The following is a 20,117-nucleotide window of genomic DNA, read 5'->3' as shown; positions in this document are numbered from 1 at the left end:
GCTTCAGGAAGTTTCAAAGATGAAAAACATTTAAATTGTAAGACATTTCTGTTTAACAGTTTACAACACTGATTTCATGAAAATCATCTAATTATTTACAAACTGGATAGAATGAATAAATGTCACAGTTGAATAAAAATGACAGATGACTTGCAAATCCACCTTTATGAATGCTTGAACAGTTTTAAATGCATTTGGAATCAGGTAGAGAATGAGAACTACTGTCTTTCAAACTTGCTAAGAGCCAAAACTGAAAAGGTATGTAAAGCACTCTCAAGGAAAATAATTCTTCCTTAATATTACTAGCTCCACATACTAGCTTTTTGGAGATAATCAATTACTTTAGGTCATAAGACAGGACACCTTCCATAGCTAGCATGTAAAAAAATAGCTACAATACTAAACGCTAGTACACTAAGTAGTGTGTGTAAGGTGAATGAATTGCAGTCATCAACTTAGGAAATAACCAGTAATAAGCACAACTTTAAAATGAAGATGTTTTTCCAAAGAAAGAAAAAATACCATTTCAGTACCTTGTCTTCCTTCATCATTGGTAAACAAACCAGCATCAGTGCTGCTGAGACTGCTGGAATCACTGTAATAAGGAAAAAGAAAGAAACAGATCAAAAGAACAATTGATCTCTCAGTCGTAAAATTTTAAAAAGACATGGCAGCTCAGAGACAGAATTTAAGACTAACAAAGATCTGAAAGAAAATAAGATGATTTTTTTTAATCAAACTGCAAATATCCTGGTTCCATTAACTACAGAGCATATTATTTTTGGCACATAAAACCACAGGAATCTAATGGGACCCTGACAGTAAGCCAGATGTGACTGCAACGAGGTGCTGACACAATTGATGCATTTTATTATCTGCTTTCATCAAATGCTTACTGCTCCTTTCTTATGCCATGCAATTCGGCTTGAGCCTGGAACACCACTGCTCAATAAAATGGGAAAAGTCTCAATCAAAAGCAGGCTGAGCCTTTCTTCGGCACATTAAAAACAAGGGACTAGGATGAAATTACTTTTCATAGCCATATTTGCAAATATTTTAGAAAAGACATTACTTAAGAATTCTCAACAACTCTATTACTTTGCAAGGAAGAAAAAGTTTACAATGATGACAATCCATGAAATCAACATGGAAAAAAAAACACAAAGTTAAGGTCACTGAGCAAAATAATGGACATTACCAGAATTAAGGAGGGAGTGTGCAAAAATAACACAGGTTCTCATTACTTACACAGAAATTTCAGAGTATGATATAGAATTTAATATACAAATTAAAACAAACTGTCACTATTAGTTATAACAGAAACAATGCTTATATGACAGTCTATTTGGTTTAAAATACCAAGAAAACAGGTCATCTAATGAGAGGTTTGGCTTCTAAAGAAATCTGAATGATGTTCTTTAAAAATTCTCATGTACTTTCTTTTTACTGTAATTCTTAATTTTAACCAATCAGGAAATTGCCCTAGGTGTTTTTTTTTTTTTAATTAAAATACTTTTTCCATTAACATATAGAACTCTGTATCCTGATTTATTTTTTTAAAAAAGACATCTGAATCTGTTTAAAAATATTTAAATGAAAAGTTTAAGATTAAAATTATAGATGAGATCTAAATACACATATACTTTCTAAATACAAAATATCATTTTCAGTTTTTGTTTGATTTAAAAAATATTAATGAAGGGTATAGGAACTTGTTAAGAGGCACATTCTTCTAAGTAACTGAATTTAGATTTCTTCACTTTTTTCATATTAAGTGAATATATGAAATTCCCTATATTATATAATTGGTAATGAGAAAAACAATTTTTTCAAAGAGCATCACATCCATATTTTATTTACAAACATATATGCTCTCTATGCACAGTAGTATCAATACTAAAAACACTTCAGAAACTTTATCTTTCTGCTATTAAGCTGTCCAAACTACTATCGATTTTTATTTCTTTTCTGTTTGCCCCCAGGAACACACCTCAAATGAAGGGCCTTATATATACCTCAGGTCACAATTGCTTTTCTGAAACCCTTGATGCAAAATGTATTTAAAATTCAGAATTATTCAAATTTTAGAAAGGTACATTCTAAAACACTTCAGAAATTCTGGGATAGCACTCTATAAACATACTAATATCTATATATTTTCAATTAAATGAATAAATATCCACATTAAGTACAGATCAGGTTAAGTCTGGCCACAAATGAATTAGTTTTTCATAGCTTCTCAGGGTTTGGATTTGCAGATAAAGGGTTTTTTTTTTCTAACCATGATCTTCTAATCTGAGTTCAGATTTTCCCCTTCTAATCTATTTTATATATAGCCTGGTTCATCTTTTCAAAATATAACTGGTTGACTAAAAGTAATGTGATATTCCGAAACAGAAAATGGACATTAAATAAAAGCAAAGAAAATTCTAATAAAGTATGGGCTTTACTTAAAATGTATCAACATTGGTTCATTAATTGTGATAGATGTACTATAGCAATGTATGATACTAACAACAGGGGAAACTGGGTTCAGTTTATATGAGAATGTGATATTTGTAAACTCTCTGAACTATCTTTGCAACTTTTCTATAAATTTAAAACTATTCCAAAAGAAAATAGTTCATAAAACACACATACACACACACACATATATATACACATGCATACATTATAAGATGACAGTCTTCTATTTAAAAATCTAAAATTACTTCTTCATACTTATAGGATTAAATTTAGATTTCAAGGCTTTCTATGGGTGGGTCTCCATCTAAATACTTTCCATCTCCATCTCTGGTCCTTCTGTTTGTTTTTTTCTCTAAGTGGTATGCTTATCTCCTCTCTCATCTCTCTCTAACCGCCCACTCTCTTAAAGATTCAAGGAAATCAAAATTCCCTTTCTTTCAGCTCTTAGTCCTTAATGATCCTTGTCCTACTTTGAGAGATTTTTATGGATCTATACAACTTGTTTCCTTATTTATATTTCCCCTCATTAACATCTAGTTTCTCCATGTACATCATGTACTTGTTACTGTGTTTTATAATATATATCAGAACATGAACTTAAATAGAAGCAAGGCTTTTCATTTTCAGCATCTGATGGTCATTATGGCTTATTTCCAAGAACACATCTTCCCACTTTTTTCTGTTATGACTTTTATAGCACAGTATTCAGATGACAATAAATGCTTGTTGAACAAATGTATGTACATGAATACCAATCGCTTGTGCCAATCTGTTCATTTCCTGTATTTTCTGCAGAGTCCTATTTCTCATTCATCCTCCCAAATATAGTTAGTCACTCTTCCATGGATTCCAACTTTTAAAAATGCTCTCAAACACTTCTTTTCCTCTACCTATCAGGGTCATAATTCACCTCCCAAGTAAGGATCTACTGCAGGTTAGTCAAAGGTAAACAAAATACTGTTGTCAAGATCACATTATCTTGATAAAATGTAAATCTGAGTTTCTTCACTGCTAAAAATTCTTCACTGACATCTTCACAGTGACTATACAATGTAATCCGTACTATTTACCTTAGCACACAGGTCTTCAAGAAATGTTTACTGCTGTAGCCTGAGCTCCCATTTTATATTCTAGTAAAAATGAACTACATATATTTCTCCAAATACATCACACTTGTTTCACAATCCATGCCTTTGCACAAACTGCTCCCTCTCTACCTTTCAATGCCATTTCCCTTTCTCTCCTTCACTCTCCCAATTTCTGAACAAGTCTTAATGCTTGCTTTAAAGCACACCTCTCTTGAGAAGTCTTCCCTCACTAGTACCTTCCACTCAGCACATTTCGTTTTCATCATTTGCTTGTCTGGCTATCAGGCCGTTGGGGACAGAATGTGTACCATTAGGCCAGGTATCACCAGTGAAGAGTAAATATAGAGCTTTTTAAAGGTGAAAAGCTTTGGAAGTCGTCTTGAAAAACACTTATACTTGTTAGGAAAAATACTTTAAATATTTAGCAATCTTCCCACAGAAGGAATTTGCACCTAATTCTTAAGTGACGACAGAAAATAGTTACGTAGTAAGTTTAGAATCAGAGAAAATGATTTATTCAAGAATGAAAACATCCTCTTTGAAAACTTGTACCTGGGCTATTTGTTGGCAGCTGGGTAGCCTGATCACATATAGCAGATACTCAAATATTAATATTTTTTACAATGAAAAGGAATGAATGATGGGAGTTTCATCTCATTTCTGTTACTGGGTACATGTCCCAAAAGGCAGATCAATAAAAGGCAGACATTAAATTAAAAAAAAAAAAAAAAAAAGGAGGGACTTGCACAATCAGTCCAGAGAGCAGGTAATCTACTTGTGAATAATCCAGAATTCAGTATGTTATCTCCGCTGTCACACAGTCTCCTTCCAGCAACTGGATGAAGTAATTACTTTCAAGTCAGGGTGAGTGGTCCTCCAACACAACAGCCCAATACTAGCATACAAATAATTCTTACTCATGCTTAAAAATGGCAACTTTCTTGGAAAAAAAAAGATACCATAAACTTTTTTCAAAGCCTTCTTGAAACATTTTTTACTTTAAGTAATTTTTGCTTCTTTAGAAAAATTATATAAATAGCAAGCCACAAAAGGACCATTCCATACATTCTTACCAGGTAACATTCATGTCTGTAATCATATTTAAAAGAAAAAAAACAAACAAGAGATCCACAGCTCACTACAATCCACATCATTAAAATGATCCCAACCCTACAAATTAATAGTCACATACTATGTCCCAGACTATATTTAAGGAATTTTTTTTCTGGCTCATTACTTCACCATTTTTTTTAAGGACTCATGCCTGAAAGGATAAACAGTGTCAACACTTTCTCATTTCCTGCAAGTAGCATCACTTTGGTGTAAACGAAAAATGACTACTTACCTTTAGATGCTGTCAAAATAGTACTTAGCAATTATCATTGTATTATACTTCCTTCCAAAATGGACAGATTAGACTAACTGCCAGAGGTTTCATTGTTTTTCCTATTTTTCTAATGATAAAATCAGGTGTTTCTAGACTATAAATCAGGTTTTACAATTCATAAGGAATCAGAATTCCTAGCAAGCTACAGATCTAAAAATATCAAGCCATGCTCATATCAAAGTGGTATAAACTTCTGATTCTCAGGAATCAGGATAGACTAATGAATTGTGACACTCTAAAAAGCACCAAAGGCTAAAGCTCTATAATTACACAAATAAATAATTATATATCCAATTCTAAGAGTTATAAACATGCTGTTATTCAAAACGACATTCTTTCCCACTGAAAATCCATTTCCTTTTCTCTTTGTAACTGAAAATTAAGTCATTATAATACAATAAAAAGATTTTGTGTAAAAATGATATAAGTAATTTTGCTTTGTGTTAAACATATAAGAAAATATAACCATAGTTAATATAGTATTACTACCATTACTATAGTCTATAATTATTTTAAAATAGAATTAACTAAAATATAAAACACATTCAACCACAAACACTGGAGACAAATATGTTTATATTTAGAGAATATAAAAGTCACCTTTCACTCATGAGCTCATCTGAGACTTTTTGCTCTTCATATTCCATTTTGTCCTTATTGGTCTGGCTTATTTCCTCACTTTCTAAAACTACTCCTTCATCTTGGATTTTTGGTCCTTGTCTAATTATTTTCAACTTCCTTTTTTTGACTTTATTCTTGGTAAATTCTTGATATTGGTAAGCTCTATCGCTGTCCATGTCCTGATCTTTACAACCTTCAGGGAGCTGGGTCATTGTCCGTTTGTTAGAGATGTCTTGTGGGAGATCAACCGCCATGCGTTTTACCTTTCTTCTCCTGCGCAGCGTTCTGTTCCCCAAGTTGTCCACAGCAAAATCAGACTCATGCCATAGTGGCCTTTTCCCTCGAACATTATTATTTAAGTTTGATGATGGCCTGCGTTTCGCTACTAACATTTGGTCATCAGAGTCACTATGATCTTTTTTATTATTATTGTGATTCTCTCTATAGTCTTTGCTTGGTTCTTCTAAACTGGAATCAGAGCCTTCACTCAAGCAGTGACCAGTCTCCCATGGGTGATGTACATTATATGACCTCCGTTTTCTTCCTCTCCTCTTCCTTGCCTGACGCTTCAGTGGACAGGATATACTTCGAGAATGGTCTCCTGTTTCAGCAAATCCACCTCGAGCTTGCTCTGAGCTCTCTTCCAATGCTGAGACAAGATCATGAACCAGTTCCTCCATGGTTCTACTGAAATGCCTACATTTTTTTAGAGAAAGAAAAAAAAAGGAAAATAGTCACTCTTAACCATATTAACCTAGTTTTCTACAGCAGACATTTCACTCTAAATTTGACTAAAATTAATAGTGATTACAAAATATTTAAAAGCTAATTATCCTATCCAAGAGACTACAGTTTCAAACATTTTGATTCATTTTTAAGCCTCTTCTATTTTTTTTTTTTTTTTTTTGAGACAGAGTCTCACTCTGTTGCCCAGGCTAAAGTACCGTGGCATCAGCCTAGCTCACAGCAAAGTCAAACTCCTGGGCTCAAGCAATCCTCCTGAGTAGCTAGGACTACAAGCAGGCGCCACCATGCCTGGCTAATTGTTTTCTATTTTTAGTTGTTTGGCTAATTTCTTTCTATTTATAATAGAGACAGAGTCTCGCTCTTGCTCAGGCTGGTCTCGAACTCCTGAGCTCAAGCAATCCTCCTGCCTCGGCCTCCCAGAGTGCTTGGAGTAAGCTGCAGATTTAAAAATATTCCTTAGTTAGTTGTTTGGAGCCCAGGCTGGTTTCGAACTCCTGACTGCAAGCGATCCACCCGCCTCAGCCTCTCAGAGTGCTAGGATTATAGGCAAGCCTCTTCTATTAAATGTAGGAATTATTAATACTTCAAGATAGAGTAAGCATGTGAGCAATGTAAAATCTCAGTGGCTTCTATAGTTTTACTGTGTAATTATGGAAAAGTTCTTTCTGATTAAATCACTGCTTTCTGTTCCTGTCCTTTTTCTAGAGCAGATAGAGAGAACTTTCTCAGTCTCCTCCTTACCCATTAATTTCTAAGAAGGAAACATGAAGTCTATTATTCACTACATGCCGTCACTGCCACAATAAGATGCAGACAGAAAGACAGACAAGTAGTTTCAAGATTTGTAATACACACAAAAAGAAACTTTAACCAAAGTTTAACACATATAGTTAGGCCACACTGATCTCATAACCCAGTAAGGCAGAAACTATATTCAAATTCTAACTGGAGCCTCACTGGTCTAAAAGGGCCTATCACTACTTAATTCTGAAGCAGTCTCTTAGGTCTTTTTTTTAAGAGCATTAAACTATATTACCAGTGAAAAAATTATCCAGTAGTCAGCAAAGATAAGCATCAGCATTCTTTGGGAACTTTTATAGATTATACTGGTCCTTTTCAAATCCCATTCACCAAGATTTTAAATTAGTTGGTGTGATATAGAGCCAGGTATCTGATTTTATTTTTAAAACACTGCAAGTAATTCAGATATGCACCTTTCTTTTGAAGAACATGGGCAATAATTTCTTAATTTGGGATCTAGAGGCACTTAGGGATCAAAGTATTCTCAGCAGTCCTATAGAGGCCTATAGTTTCTAGAGCTATAGCAGGGGTAAGCATATCTTTTTACAAAGGGCCTGATAGTAAATATTTTAGGCTTTGCAGGCCATCGGGTCTCTTACAACTACTCAACTTGCCACTGTAATGCAAAAATAGCCACAAGTAATACATAAATGAATATGGCTGGGTTCTAATAAAATTTTATTTATAAAATCAGATGATGGCTGGCTATAGTTTGCCAACTCTTGGTCTGTATAATTGCTATAGTCATATAGTCTCCATCATCTACAATTTTAAGGTTTTGCAAGTTCCCTATAATAACTTTCAGCTTTTTCTTTTAATTTTAATAATAAACTAAAAACAAACATACATTGTGATTCAACTGGATTTACCATTTATTATGTGATACACATATACAATTTCTACCACTTGAGTAGTTAATACTTGCCAGGCCCATTCCTAAAGTGTTTTGTATGTATTGTCTCATTTCATTCTCACACAATAACTCTATGAGGTGGTAGATGAAATACACAAAGAGTTCCCTGTCACAACAAGCGACATCTCAGTGCTGAAGACAGGATTTAAACTCCAGCTAACTGGTGCTGAGGCCTCCCAGGGCTTATTAAGCTAATCCATGAACAACTATCCAATTCCAGAATCCAGTTTGTACTTTTGTTTGATTTAGTTAGCACCAAGTAGTACTAATTTAATCATACAGAAAGATTTAATATACATCTATATAAAAACCAAATGATTCATAGTTAGGTATATTGTTTGGAATAGAAAAAGGTGGGGGGAGACCTAAATCAGCAGGTGTAGCGTGGTATACCTGGTGAAAGTAAATTGAGCCCAAAGAACCAACCCTATAGTGGTTAGTAAGATGTACACTATGAGTAGTTAAGTAACATGGCATTACCTTTCAGTTAATGTGGGTTTGTACTTTCCAGATCTATCACCTTTGGCATTCTGAATGTATAAACAAAAAGCCAATGTGGATGTATGTTTTTAAAAAATGTAGTAATTCAGATATATATTTTAAATAAACTCTGGAGGACCACTAATATTTCTTTTTTCCTTTATAAGGGTTCTATATAAAACTCAGATTTCAGAATACTGCAATAGATTAAAGAGAAATATGCACCACATAAATTAGCATTAAGCCATAACAAGGACTACAATTCTGACTACACTGATAAGCCAAATGGATCTTTTTTCCATTACCTATATATTAATAAGTGCCTTTTTGTTTTCCCTTAAAGCAATGAACGTTTTGTTCTTTTCTTTCAACACTACTTCTTTAGAAGAAATATAGTCTGGAAGACCTACTATTTCTGAATCTAATATTGCACCTTTAAAAAAATTCATTTGGGGCCGGGCGTGGTGGCTCACGCCTGTAATCCTAGCTCTCTGGGAAGCCGAGGCGGGCAGATTGCTCGAGGTCAGGAGTTCAAAACCAGCCTGAGCAAGAGCGAGACCCCGTCTCTAGTATAAACAAAAAGAAATTAATTGGCCAACTAAAAAATATATACAAAAAATTAGCCGGGCATGGTGGCGCATGCCTGTAGTCCCAGCTACTTGGGAGGCTGAGGCAGGAGGATCACTTCAACCCAGGAGTTTGAGGTTGCTGTGAGCTAGGCTGACGCCACGACACTCACTCTAGCCTGGGCAACAAAGTGAGACTCTGTCTCAAAAAAAAAAAAAAAAAAAAAAAAATTCATTTGAAGCCAGTTTAACATGTATTAAAATAAGGATTCTGTTTCTAAAAGAAGACTCTGTACCACCTGGTTTTGGAATAACTTACTTTTTGAAGCCTAGAGTTTTCCTATCAATGGGTGAATGACCAGTTTGAAATATTAAAACATGATATTAATTTGATGTATAAATATAATATCCAACTAAAATTGCAGTTTACACTTGAAGCTCTGACTTGGGTGGGGCTATGTAACCTAAACATTTGTACCCTTATAATATGCTGAAATAAAAAAATGCAATTTATTTTATAAGTTACAATTTAGTACTTAACTCTAGCAGAGAAAATTTGGTGGTCCTAACATTAGAAAAAGGTTAGCATATCCAGTCAATCCACTAAAATCTGATACTCTTCAATTAACTTTTTTTAAAAAGTACTGCTGTAACTAATAGTTTAACAAAATATAACCAGTAACATTACTAATAAGAATAAAAGCAAAATGTCTTTAGAATCTTTTATAAATTGTGTCAGCCTTACTCAATTTTATGTCATTTCTCTCAAGAGAAAATAAAATATATTAAAAAATGTTTTAATTAGTAGAAATAATCCAATTTATTCCATGATGTCACTCAAATATGAATCAACTAAAAGTTACTTTTAAAAGCTTTTTGTAAAAACCCTATAGAAACACAGAAAGCAATGCATTTCATATAAGTACTATTCAGAAATCACCTTTCTCCCCTTGAGTTTCAAATAATTAGACAAGTCAATCCCAGCTAAAGCCCATGTTAACAAACCAGTAATATTATCAGTTAATGTCAAGCTGTTTCACTAACATCTCTCAGGTAAACCTGGCATCAACTGGCCTCCCAGAAATAAAGTCATTATCAGAAACCATCACGTAATCAATAGCTCTTTTATTTCCTTTGTCTTTGCATTTATATGGAAGCATCAGAAGACTACTGTACTGAAACACTTTATCTTAAAGATATTTTCTTAAATAAGACCTTTCCTATTGAAGGAGAAACCTGAAAATACAGAACTTTTCTGTAAAAATCTGTACTTCTACTGAACACCCCCAGTTTTAAAAGTTTGAATTATAGTAAGTTCAGGGAATGTACTACTTAACTAATTTGAGATTTTCATATTCACCTTTGTAATAATATCTTTTCATTTGGAAATGAAATCTTTTGAGAACAGTTAGCAATAGGTAATGCTTATCATAATAATTCATTAATACTTTTATTAAGATAGTCCAAATAAAACAGAGTAACCCCCCCCAAAAAAAAATATTTACAGTCCCACCATCTATATAAAGTTGGATTTTGTAAAAGGAAAGGACTTGGGTAGATGAGTACTTTGTTTTTTCTAATGGTTATCAGATTATGCTGAGCAATATAAAATGTATGATCGATCCAAGATTTGCTATGCAAGTTTTGTTTTAAAATTTCAGGTCAAATGTCAAGTTTGTTTGCACTCCACTAGGCAATACTAAAGATCCAGTAAAGGAGTTAACTACTATCCTTGGGTTCTTTACTACCATGCTTTAATCAATTCAGGAAAAGGCCTTCCCAAAATTGTATGTTTAAAAGTGAGGAAGATCTAAATGTAGAAAACACAAGAGTTTACGGTTTTCTTTCAAATGTTTCTGGTTCAAGGAAGAAGAATCAGTAATCTGCCTTAGTCCTAACTTACAGCTTGCATCTCCCCTAAGAACCAGGACTTGACTAATGGCCCAAGAGCTCTTAAATGACAGTCAGTAATATATAAGTGGGCATACCAGGAGTGAAGAAAGCCTAGAACACAGATTCCGCCAATAACTAATAGTCAACCATTTTGTCAACGACTATTGCTTTTTGAAACCTCTAATACCAATAACTGCTATTACTAATAGGGGAAAATATAGTATGTATGGAAAAATTAGTCAAGGAATAGTTTCCTTGCCTAGATGCTGATACAAATAACTGTATAACAAGAGGATATGCACGTGTGTGTACTGCATAAACCCAACAAGTTCATTTAAAAAAACCCTTCCAGATACAACTAAACAATAATTGACTATAGCTATTAAGTAACTAGTTAAGGAAAAAGACATCAAATACTGTTAATCACGTGCTGTTGGCACGTAAAACATGGATTATGTCACTCACAAAGTTATATAATTACATAAAGAAGTTATATAATTTTAAAAGTGGAGTGCTAAAAGTTAAGTACTTGTTGATAAGTGCAACTGCTTGAGTGGCTTTCAAAAATTTAAGAAACAATTATTTATGTGTTACTTTCTGTATGGATAAAAATTCAACGTGTATAAAAACACTGTACTAACAGACAGAACATAGTCAAAAACTATGCTGATGAATGTACATTATGGCTACTCACAAACTTAAGAAAAAGACAGTCTTGGAATTATATGCCTCCATATCATGTTAGCTTTTGTTTAAGATTGGAAAGGTTGCCAAAGTGTATATATCAAAATTAATGCATAATACTGTAGACTATGAAAATGGGTAACTAAACATACAAATGGTCATCCTTAAAGATGCCACATCAAGGGCTACATGACTAATGACTTCATGGCTAATTTAATGCAATATAATCCCTAAGAATTATTTTAAGTTTAAGATCTCTGCTGCTCATAGGAATTTATAAATTTCCTTCCTTAATGGTAATATTATCTATCAAAATAAGTCTTTATTTTAACCTTGTAATCTATTAAAAAACTATGTCTTCTATTTCACCTTTTATGTATGTAGGAGGGTCATGTTAGAAAATTAATAACCCTAACATTAAATGCTAACACTTATACTTGTTTAGAAATTCCTTGACTTATCTATTGAAATGATTAATCAGAAGCAACCTTTTTCTCTCTTTCTGAAAGAGGTAGGGTATGGGGAACTATCTTATTCTGAAACATGTAAATAATTAATTGCAACTTTACATTAACACTAGGCAATAAATATGGAATAGAATTATATTCCATGGAAAAAGGGCTGGGAGGAAACTGTAGAGAACATGAGCTTTGAAGGCAAAGCTACAAATCTGGAAGCTAAATTCTGTTATATTCATTAATCAGCAGAACTTAGACAATTACTTATCTTTTATTTTATTCCACATAAAAAATGAGTATAATTTCTATCATGAAGAGATTTTTGGAAGGATGAGAGTGGATACTTAATGTTTAAGAGAAGTTATTTCATCTTTCAACAACCTCTACCTACAAAAAAGATAAACTGGTTACTGAAAGATCAAATTATTCTACTTTTTAAAAGTATAACCATACTGTAAATCCTGAGGATATCACAGCAGAAGGAAAGGCCTTCAACCTTTTTGAGGTCACGAAACATTCTGAATTTTGGGGAAAGGGAGGATAACAGACACATGAAAAATTGCTACCCACAACTTCAGGAAGTTCATGAACTCCTTAAAGACTCTATAAAGCTAAAAAAAAAAAAAAAAGAATCCCAAGTTAAAAAAAATTAATGTTGTATATCTGACTTACTCCCACCTTAATAATATACAGATATAAAGAAGAAAGAAAAGGATTAAAGAAAATAATCCTTCCCAGTTAAGAGTCACAAGGTTCTCCACCAAACAGAAAAACTCATCCCCACAATGGAAGCAAAAGCTCTACTGACTTGTATTCAATAGCAGGTGCTGCTGGCAGTTTCTACTTTGTCACCACAGGAACATTCAGGAAGCTTTCTTTCCTCTTTACCCTGGAAACTTGATGAAAACCAAACTATGATTGTCCTCAAGGAAAAGAGCTTAGCTCTACTTTCCAAATTAGTGACTTAATAAGGCAAGCTCATTTATTACTTAAAATTGAAGACCATTCTTTTGATTTTTTTGTTATTTCATTTAATGACTTCAAGGGTCACTCGAATCTTCTTCCCCTATGCTCTAACTGCTTTCAAAATGCAAACTATGGAATAAAAAACTACCTAAATAAAGTCAGCATCTAAAACTAAACAAAAAAACTCAGAATCTAAAGTAATCCATTCAAATTCTTGTCAACATGCATATATTAATATACATTCAAGATCATTCAGCCAAGCATTTAGTTGGTAGCAAATGAGTTTTATTTATTGCTTCTACATGGTAACTGCTCAATAAACATTTGCTAAATACATAATATATCCTGAATTCCTATAATAAAAATGAGAATGAAGATAATTGAATATTAATTACATGCACCTAGCATACTGCTTGACACATAACAGAGAATGAACCAATGAATGACTAAATGAACAAATAACAAAAGAAAAATATGATTAAAAATTTTAGACAATCCATATTCCAAAATTTGTGCCTCATTAACAAGCCAGACACTTTAAGGTTTTAGGTAAGTAAATATGAAGTTAAGGGTAGATTATCAAAAACAGTTTAAAGGTTTCCAGCCTAACATAAATAAGGATGCTAAGAAGCTCCACCAAAATTAAGGAATTACTTGTCCAAAATCATATTATTATTGCTTTGACTCTTGTTGAAACCAAACGTGACTCAAATAAACCTGCTTGTATGCAACTGAGTTCAAGACAAAAAAAAGAGAAAAAAGAAAAACAAAATTCCAAATAGGCATGAAACTGCAGAAACAAAGTTCCAAAGTCAATACTGTTTATTTCAAAGGCTTTTTAAAAAAGCAAAGCCATATAACAAAGTTAAGTAAGCAGAATATCACTGATCTATAAAGAAATCATCTACATTTACCCATTTGGTGTCTAAAAATTGAAAAAGCAACCTCCACATTGGGGAGAAAGTTGAAAAAGTGAGGTAAGTCAGGAATTCCAGGTTGGTTAACAAATCTGGGCATATACTTTCTAGTTTATATATTCCTTCTTGAGATACTATAACTTATTCAGACACACAGGCAGTATTTACTAGAGTGGTTAAGAATTTTCTGTAGGTATACTGGAATCCCCCTACAAATATGACACTTAGCCAGATATTCAAGCTATCTTTTCCTCTTTGTCACCTTATCTAAAATGCAAAGAATGATATACCTATGTCAAAAGATTTACATGAAATGACATATGTATGCAAAACCTGGCACCAAGTTAACTGGTAGTTGCAGTATCCCCAGTAGCCCTAGAATTTCACTACTGGGACAAAACATACATACATGGTATAGTAAATGTTTGTTCAATGTATGAAAGAGAAAATTCCATTAAGAAATTCTGAATGACTGAACAGTTGTGCAGATAAACTAGAAAAAAAAAAGGTTCCAGTTTTCTGTAACATATATTTATTCTGCAAAATAAAGCATGATTTTAAGATTTCATTCAAAAACACTAAGTGCTAGGCACTGTGTCACACTCTGGTGCCAAAAGAAATGATAAGTTGTATGCCAAGTGAAAACAGAATAGGCCCTGAAAAAGGGAATTGAAGGAGGTTTCTCTATACTATAAAGAGGTATTTAGCCAAGGTTTGGGTACAAGGTAGAGAAAGGAATTGAGAGAGTCATATTTTTAAATTAGTCATCTATCCAATACATCAGTGTCACCACAGGAAGAGGAGACCCATTTACATAGGACATTTTGTCTCCCTCACTTACCAAGATACTGAATGCTGACACATTAAGAAAGGTAACATCAAGATGGAACTCTGGGGTGATGGAAATGTCCTTTACCTTGGTTTGTGTGGTGATTACATAAGTATATACAATTATCAAAGGTAATACAATTAAGCACTTAAGAACTGTGAGTTGTATTTTATGCTAATTACATCGTTAAAAAATAGTTCTTTAAAAAAGTGCTCCCTACTTTTCTTATTGGAAAATGTGGTAATTTAAACACAGCATGACAGAATTTAAACTCATTATAAAATTAACTACAGAATGATCTAACCCAAAACACTTTGGGCAAAGTATTCCTTTAACTTTTCAGTGACAGGTGATACAAAAGAAATTCTTTGAGATCACAGACTACTAGAATTTCCTCATGCTTTATTCTGTGCAGAATCTAGAAATAGACATGCACTGTTTGGACACATTTCTTTCACCTGTTGGTCAAAACTTTATGTTTGAGGATTATCGGGGACATTTACTTGTTTGTTTTCACTGCCTGTCTTATGTATGTTTGGTGGAAAGGGCTTGGGAGAAAATAGGGCATACAGTACAGGGTTTTCAACTAGAAACCCAAAAACCCGCATCTAGCTGGAGGACTAAAATGTACGGGGTAACTTTGGACAAGTCATTTAAATATTCTCTGACTGTGATAACCAGGTATCACAGGGTTGTCATAGGGATGGAAACGGGTAGATAAGTTTTAGCCTCCCCCTAAAAGGGGGTGGGAGGGTGATGTCTCTTCCACTATTGAACTTCCTGGACTCTAGATTTCTGAGATTTGATCTTCCAAAACATTTGGTATAATCTGGTTTTTTTTAAAAAAAAAAAATTTAGAAGAGGAGTGAGGAATAAGGCCTGGCTTAAGATAAATTTCTCTGCCCCTAGTCTCGCCAACGATCAAGGGAGAGATGAATTGCTCCTGGTAGAGTAGAGAAAGCTTGACTCCTAAAATATCCTGTCAGAAGAGCAATCAGCAAACATTCACTGTCTTCCTTCACAAATCTTTAGCACACGTCTCAGCGCCTCCCTCAAACGGCGTCCATGCCAGGCACGAGTGACAGCCAAGGCCCAGATGTCTCCGGATCATTCATCACAACTGCCACCCCCCAACCCCTTCCATTCCAGGTCCAGCGGCCTCCAGCCATCACACCCTGCCCTGCCCGCCCCGCCCCAGGGCCGCCAGCCTCACCAGCTGTTCCCGGCGGCTGGAGCTCCGATCGGTTGGCGCCCGGCGGCCCCGAACATTAACAACACCCAGGAGCCTGGCCTCGAGGCTCAGGCCCGAGAACAGACTCCAACTACTACAGAACCGGCGACTTCCAAAGAGCAGTTCAGCATTTTGAGATGAGCTTCCGGAAGCAGCCTGGAGGCGGAAACCGGAAGACCGGAGCAACCATTAGTTCCCCTCCTCCTGTTTTTTTTCCCTTCTTATAATCGCCTCTTTTGACTCATAGAAGACACAGAGGCAAATCAGTTGAACTTTTTGTCACACAAAATTTCATAATTCTCTTTTGGGGATTCTTAGAACTTAAACAAGATGAAAGTAAAGAGACGTGAAGAAATAGTCGGACCCCTGGGAATGGCCTTTGGTGTAGCCTAGTTGCCATGGAGACCGACAGTAACACCAGTTGTAAACTCCGTGGCAAGAGGGGATGGCCACGTTAGCCCTGCTGCAAGCTCGGCAGACTTATGTAGGAAAGCAGTACTACTATAGGAACAAGTAAGTCATGAAGGACTGATGTGACTTTAGCTGTTTGTTCCTCAGCAGTAGTTTTTTATTAACAAATTCCTAAATTTAGTAAGTAGCACACAGTTCTCCCCTTAACGGGCTGCAAGCATAATCAGAAGTGTAGTGTTATCATACAGACAGATTATAGATAGAGACAGGCAATAAGTACTCAGCTTAAGATGATTTAAGGAAAAGCCCAGCATAGATAAAATTGTAAAGTGAAGTGAGTTGTTTTTTTTTTGTTGTTGTTGTTTTCTTGGACACTATTACTCTGCAATTTGATGAAACCTATGTTCTTTCTGTGGAAGGTTTCATAGCCTGACTGGGGTCACCCAGGCTAGCTAGCTTAGTGAGCTCATGTCCCCCAATCTACCTAAGGAGTTGAGCCTTCATTATTTCACAAACATCACTGAACTCAATTGTTCTATGACTCATTTGTTTTCTTAAAGTGAAAGTATCTAAACCATTCTGACAAGATCATTAGTACCAATAAATTAATTACTAGAAGAGGGCTAAGGAAAACACTAGCAGCCTTCTTTGTCTCCCTACACTCAAATCTTCAGGCCCAAGAAGTTCATTTTTAAAATGGCCCTCTGTAAGCATTGCCCTGGGAGCGTTTCCAACTTAAGAGAAACTGCAAAACAGTGAATTAGACTATGATAGAATATAGTGATAGACTATGATAGAATATAGAATATAGCAACTAACATTTATCAGAGAAAGTGTCTCTTTTTTGCTCACTATTATTTCAGTCTTCAGTGTCTATCATAGTTCCTGACAAATGATAGCTGCACAATAATTATTTGTTGAATACTTACAGTAATGACTCTTTCAATCAATCTTTGGTACTGGTTTAAGTAAACATACTACAAATAGCTAAAGATAGAAATTATTTAGTATGTATTTAATTAGCATTGATTTAACATATGTGGCAGGTGCTGTATTTATTTATGACATACATATATAAATGAAATAAGCTCCATCCCTCATGATGTTCACAGCCTAGTATGGCATATTGGTATTTACAAAATAATTACAGTAGGGTAAGATGATCAGGGAGAGAAACAACTAACATTTCTTGAGCACTGATTTCATAGCAGGCATTACACTAGAAAATTTTCATATGATATTTGGTTTTCACAATTTTACAAGTTGATGTATTGATCTATATTTTAAGAGCTCTAGCATAGTGTTCTAGAAAAGCCTGGTAAAGTGCCACACAAAGGGAAATGATAAAATTTCTCTTAATGGATTTCAGTGTCAACTTTTGCCCCCATCTCCTGGCTTTTGACAATAGACATCTTTCCCCAAACTTGGAGATGGCTTGAAGAAATGGCTGGTATATGCAAATGCCATGATGAAAATAAGCTGACATTTCTAACATTTCATTTATATTGTTAATATTTTTCAGTGTTAAGGGAAGTCTCTAAAGGTCATGAGGGAATCAAAATTCTGAAGTTTGCCTCATTTTTTTAAAGCAGGGTATTGATAGCTTTAGTGCAAAAAAATCATATAAAATATTAATATATGGAAAAGTAAACAATTCCCTTGAGAAATTATTGTCATTTTCCATCTGCTATTGACTAGATCCAGTTCTTTCCAACCTTGAATGTGCATTAAGATCATCTGGGGAACTTGCTAATAATGCAGGTTCTGATTCAGTGTGTCTCAGTGCTAGAGAATTTGCATTTCTCACTAGAGTTCATGTGAAGCCGCATTTTGCATAAAAAGGGAGACTTTGTAGCAAAGGAACTGTGTGTGGGCCTAACATTTAAATCTTATCCTCATGAATTATATGCTTATTCCCTTTTTACATGAGGCAAGGAAAATGAGATTCAGATAGATTGGGTAATTTCTGTAAGGTCACACAACTACTAAGTATCAAAGCAGAGTAATCTAACTCTAAGACCTCTACTGTTGACTGCCAATAGACAAATTTTTCTTCCTACTACACCAGTCTAGTAAAGTGGCAGCAAGCACCAAAATCCAGAAGTCCAAATGGCTTGAGTATACTGTTTCAAATCCATTAATACATCCACAGGCAACAGAGTTGAAGGAGATTTTATTTTTCCTTGGTTTCTTTCAATGTCTTCCTTCTATGTTGGTAACAATGTAGTAACAAAAATGTTTCTACCTCTTTTGGCACAGGAATGATGCTGAAGTTGAAAAATGACTTTGTTGGGAAAATATATTACTAGGTAGTTGGGTTAAGCATCTTGTGTCCTCCAAGGCCTGGGATTCTGCCGAGGAAAACAGAAACTCCTCTGCCGATCAAGAGAAAGGGTTTGGGACTCCATGAAGTGAGCAGCAAATATAGGAGGAGATTATGCAATGAGAGAGCTAGGGAGCTTAGGGTAATGTGCATTGCCTAACCTACTCAAATCCCCTAGAGAGTTGCTCCCTCAGAGGGTGTTTGATATTCATTTATATTTTGGCCTACACATTAAAGAGGCTGAATAGTATGTCCTGGACATACCAGGCTGAAAAAAAAGGTAGTACACAGTTGTTATTTGACAGAGTATTGACATTTTTTTGTTGTTTTTAAAACTTTCACTATTAATTCCTAGCTTCCTTTCTATTTTTTGCAAATTGTGAGATTTTCTTTGTGACTTATTGGTCAGTTATATTATACTTTATAGTATACTTTGTGGAAAGAAAAGTTTTATCTATGTTTATTAATCATATTGTTCATTTTCCCCATATCCTTATTTGCATTTTATCTAGTTCATCTGTAAAACTCCAATAGGAATGAGTTAAAATGCTCCTCTTCTACTGTGTTTCTGTAGTAGTATCTCATTTTTATGTTATTTAATTTATATGTCATATATGTACTTGTGTGTCTATTCATTATTGGCTAATATTGGTGTCTTTCACCTGTTACATTTTTTACCTTTAAATTCTATTTGCTGGCTGGGCGCAGTGGCTCATGCCTATAATTCCAGCACTTTGGGAGGCCAAAGGGGGAGGATTGCTTGAGGCCAGAAGTTTGAGACCAGCCAGGGCAACCTAGCAAAACCCCAGTTTCCACAAAAAAATATTTTTAAAAATCAGCTGGGTGTGGTGGCATGTGCCTCTAGTCCTAGCTACTCTAAGACTGAGGCAGGAGCATCCTTTTGGCCCAGAAGTTGGAAGTTACAGTGAACTATGGTCACACCACTGCACTCCAGCCTGGATGACAGAGTGAGACCCTGTCTCTAAATAAATAAATAAATAAATACCCTGTCTCTAAATAAATAAATATATGGATAACTAAATAACAAAGCAAGACCCTGTCTCAAAATAAATAAATGAAATTCCACTTGCCGTAATATAACTGTTGATCCTTCTTTATCTGATAGGAGTTAATCATATCATTCTGTATATTTTTCTTTGCAAGAGGCAAATTTGGAGGCTTTTAAAAATAAAAGATAGAGAAATTGATGATGGGTTAAGTTAGTTTCCTTACATTCGTTATTGTGATTAATATATAGGTATTTCACTTGTCACCCTACTTTAAGCTACTTTTCAATTCTTGTTCCTCTTTTATCATGACTTCTTTTTTTCTTTTT

The 20,117-nt window shown here is 34.5% G+C and overlaps 2 protein-coding genes across 5 annotated transcripts in view; one reads left to right on the top strand and one right to left on the bottom strand.

Moving 5' to 3' along the window:
• GPATCH2 (G-patch domain containing 2) overlaps nucleotides 1-16,212 on the bottom strand; it is a 172,436-nt gene extending 156,224 nt beyond the window's left edge. For all 4 annotated transcript variants that reach the window (XM_012745596.2, XM_075997051.1, XM_012745598.3 and 1 more), the window contains exons 1-3: nucleotides 16,030-16,212; nucleotides 5,542-6,258; nucleotides 534-595 (exon numbers count right to left, since the gene is read on the bottom strand). In XM_012745596.2, coding sequence (XP_012601050.1) covers nucleotides 534-595; nucleotides 5,542-6,258; nucleotides 16,030-16,085 — 835 coding nt within the window. In that variant the 5' untranslated portion in view covers nucleotides 16,086-16,212. The remainder of the gene's footprint in view (nucleotides 1-533; nucleotides 596-5,541; nucleotides 6,259-16,029) is intronic.
• Nucleotides 16,213-16,443: 231 nt separating this feature from the next.
• Nucleotides 16,444-20,117, top strand: part of SPATA17 (spermatogenesis associated 17) — a 154,119-nt gene continuing 150,445 nt past the window's right edge. Inside the window, exon 1 of the mRNA XM_012745601.3 lies at nucleotides 16,444-16,560. Coding sequence (XP_012601055.1) covers nucleotides 16,493-16,560 — 68 coding nt within the window. The 5' untranslated portion in view covers nucleotides 16,444-16,492. The remainder of the gene's footprint in view (nucleotides 16,561-20,117) is intronic.

Source organism: Microcebus murinus, chromosome 23 (assembly GCF_040939455.1).
Source record: "Microcebus murinus isolate Inina chromosome 23, M.murinus_Inina_mat1.0, whole genome shotgun sequence".
NCBI classification, from domain to species: domain Eukaryota; kingdom Metazoa; phylum Chordata; class Mammalia; order Primates; family Cheirogaleidae; genus Microcebus; species Microcebus murinus.
This window is presented reverse-complemented; position numbering and strand designations above follow the sequence as displayed.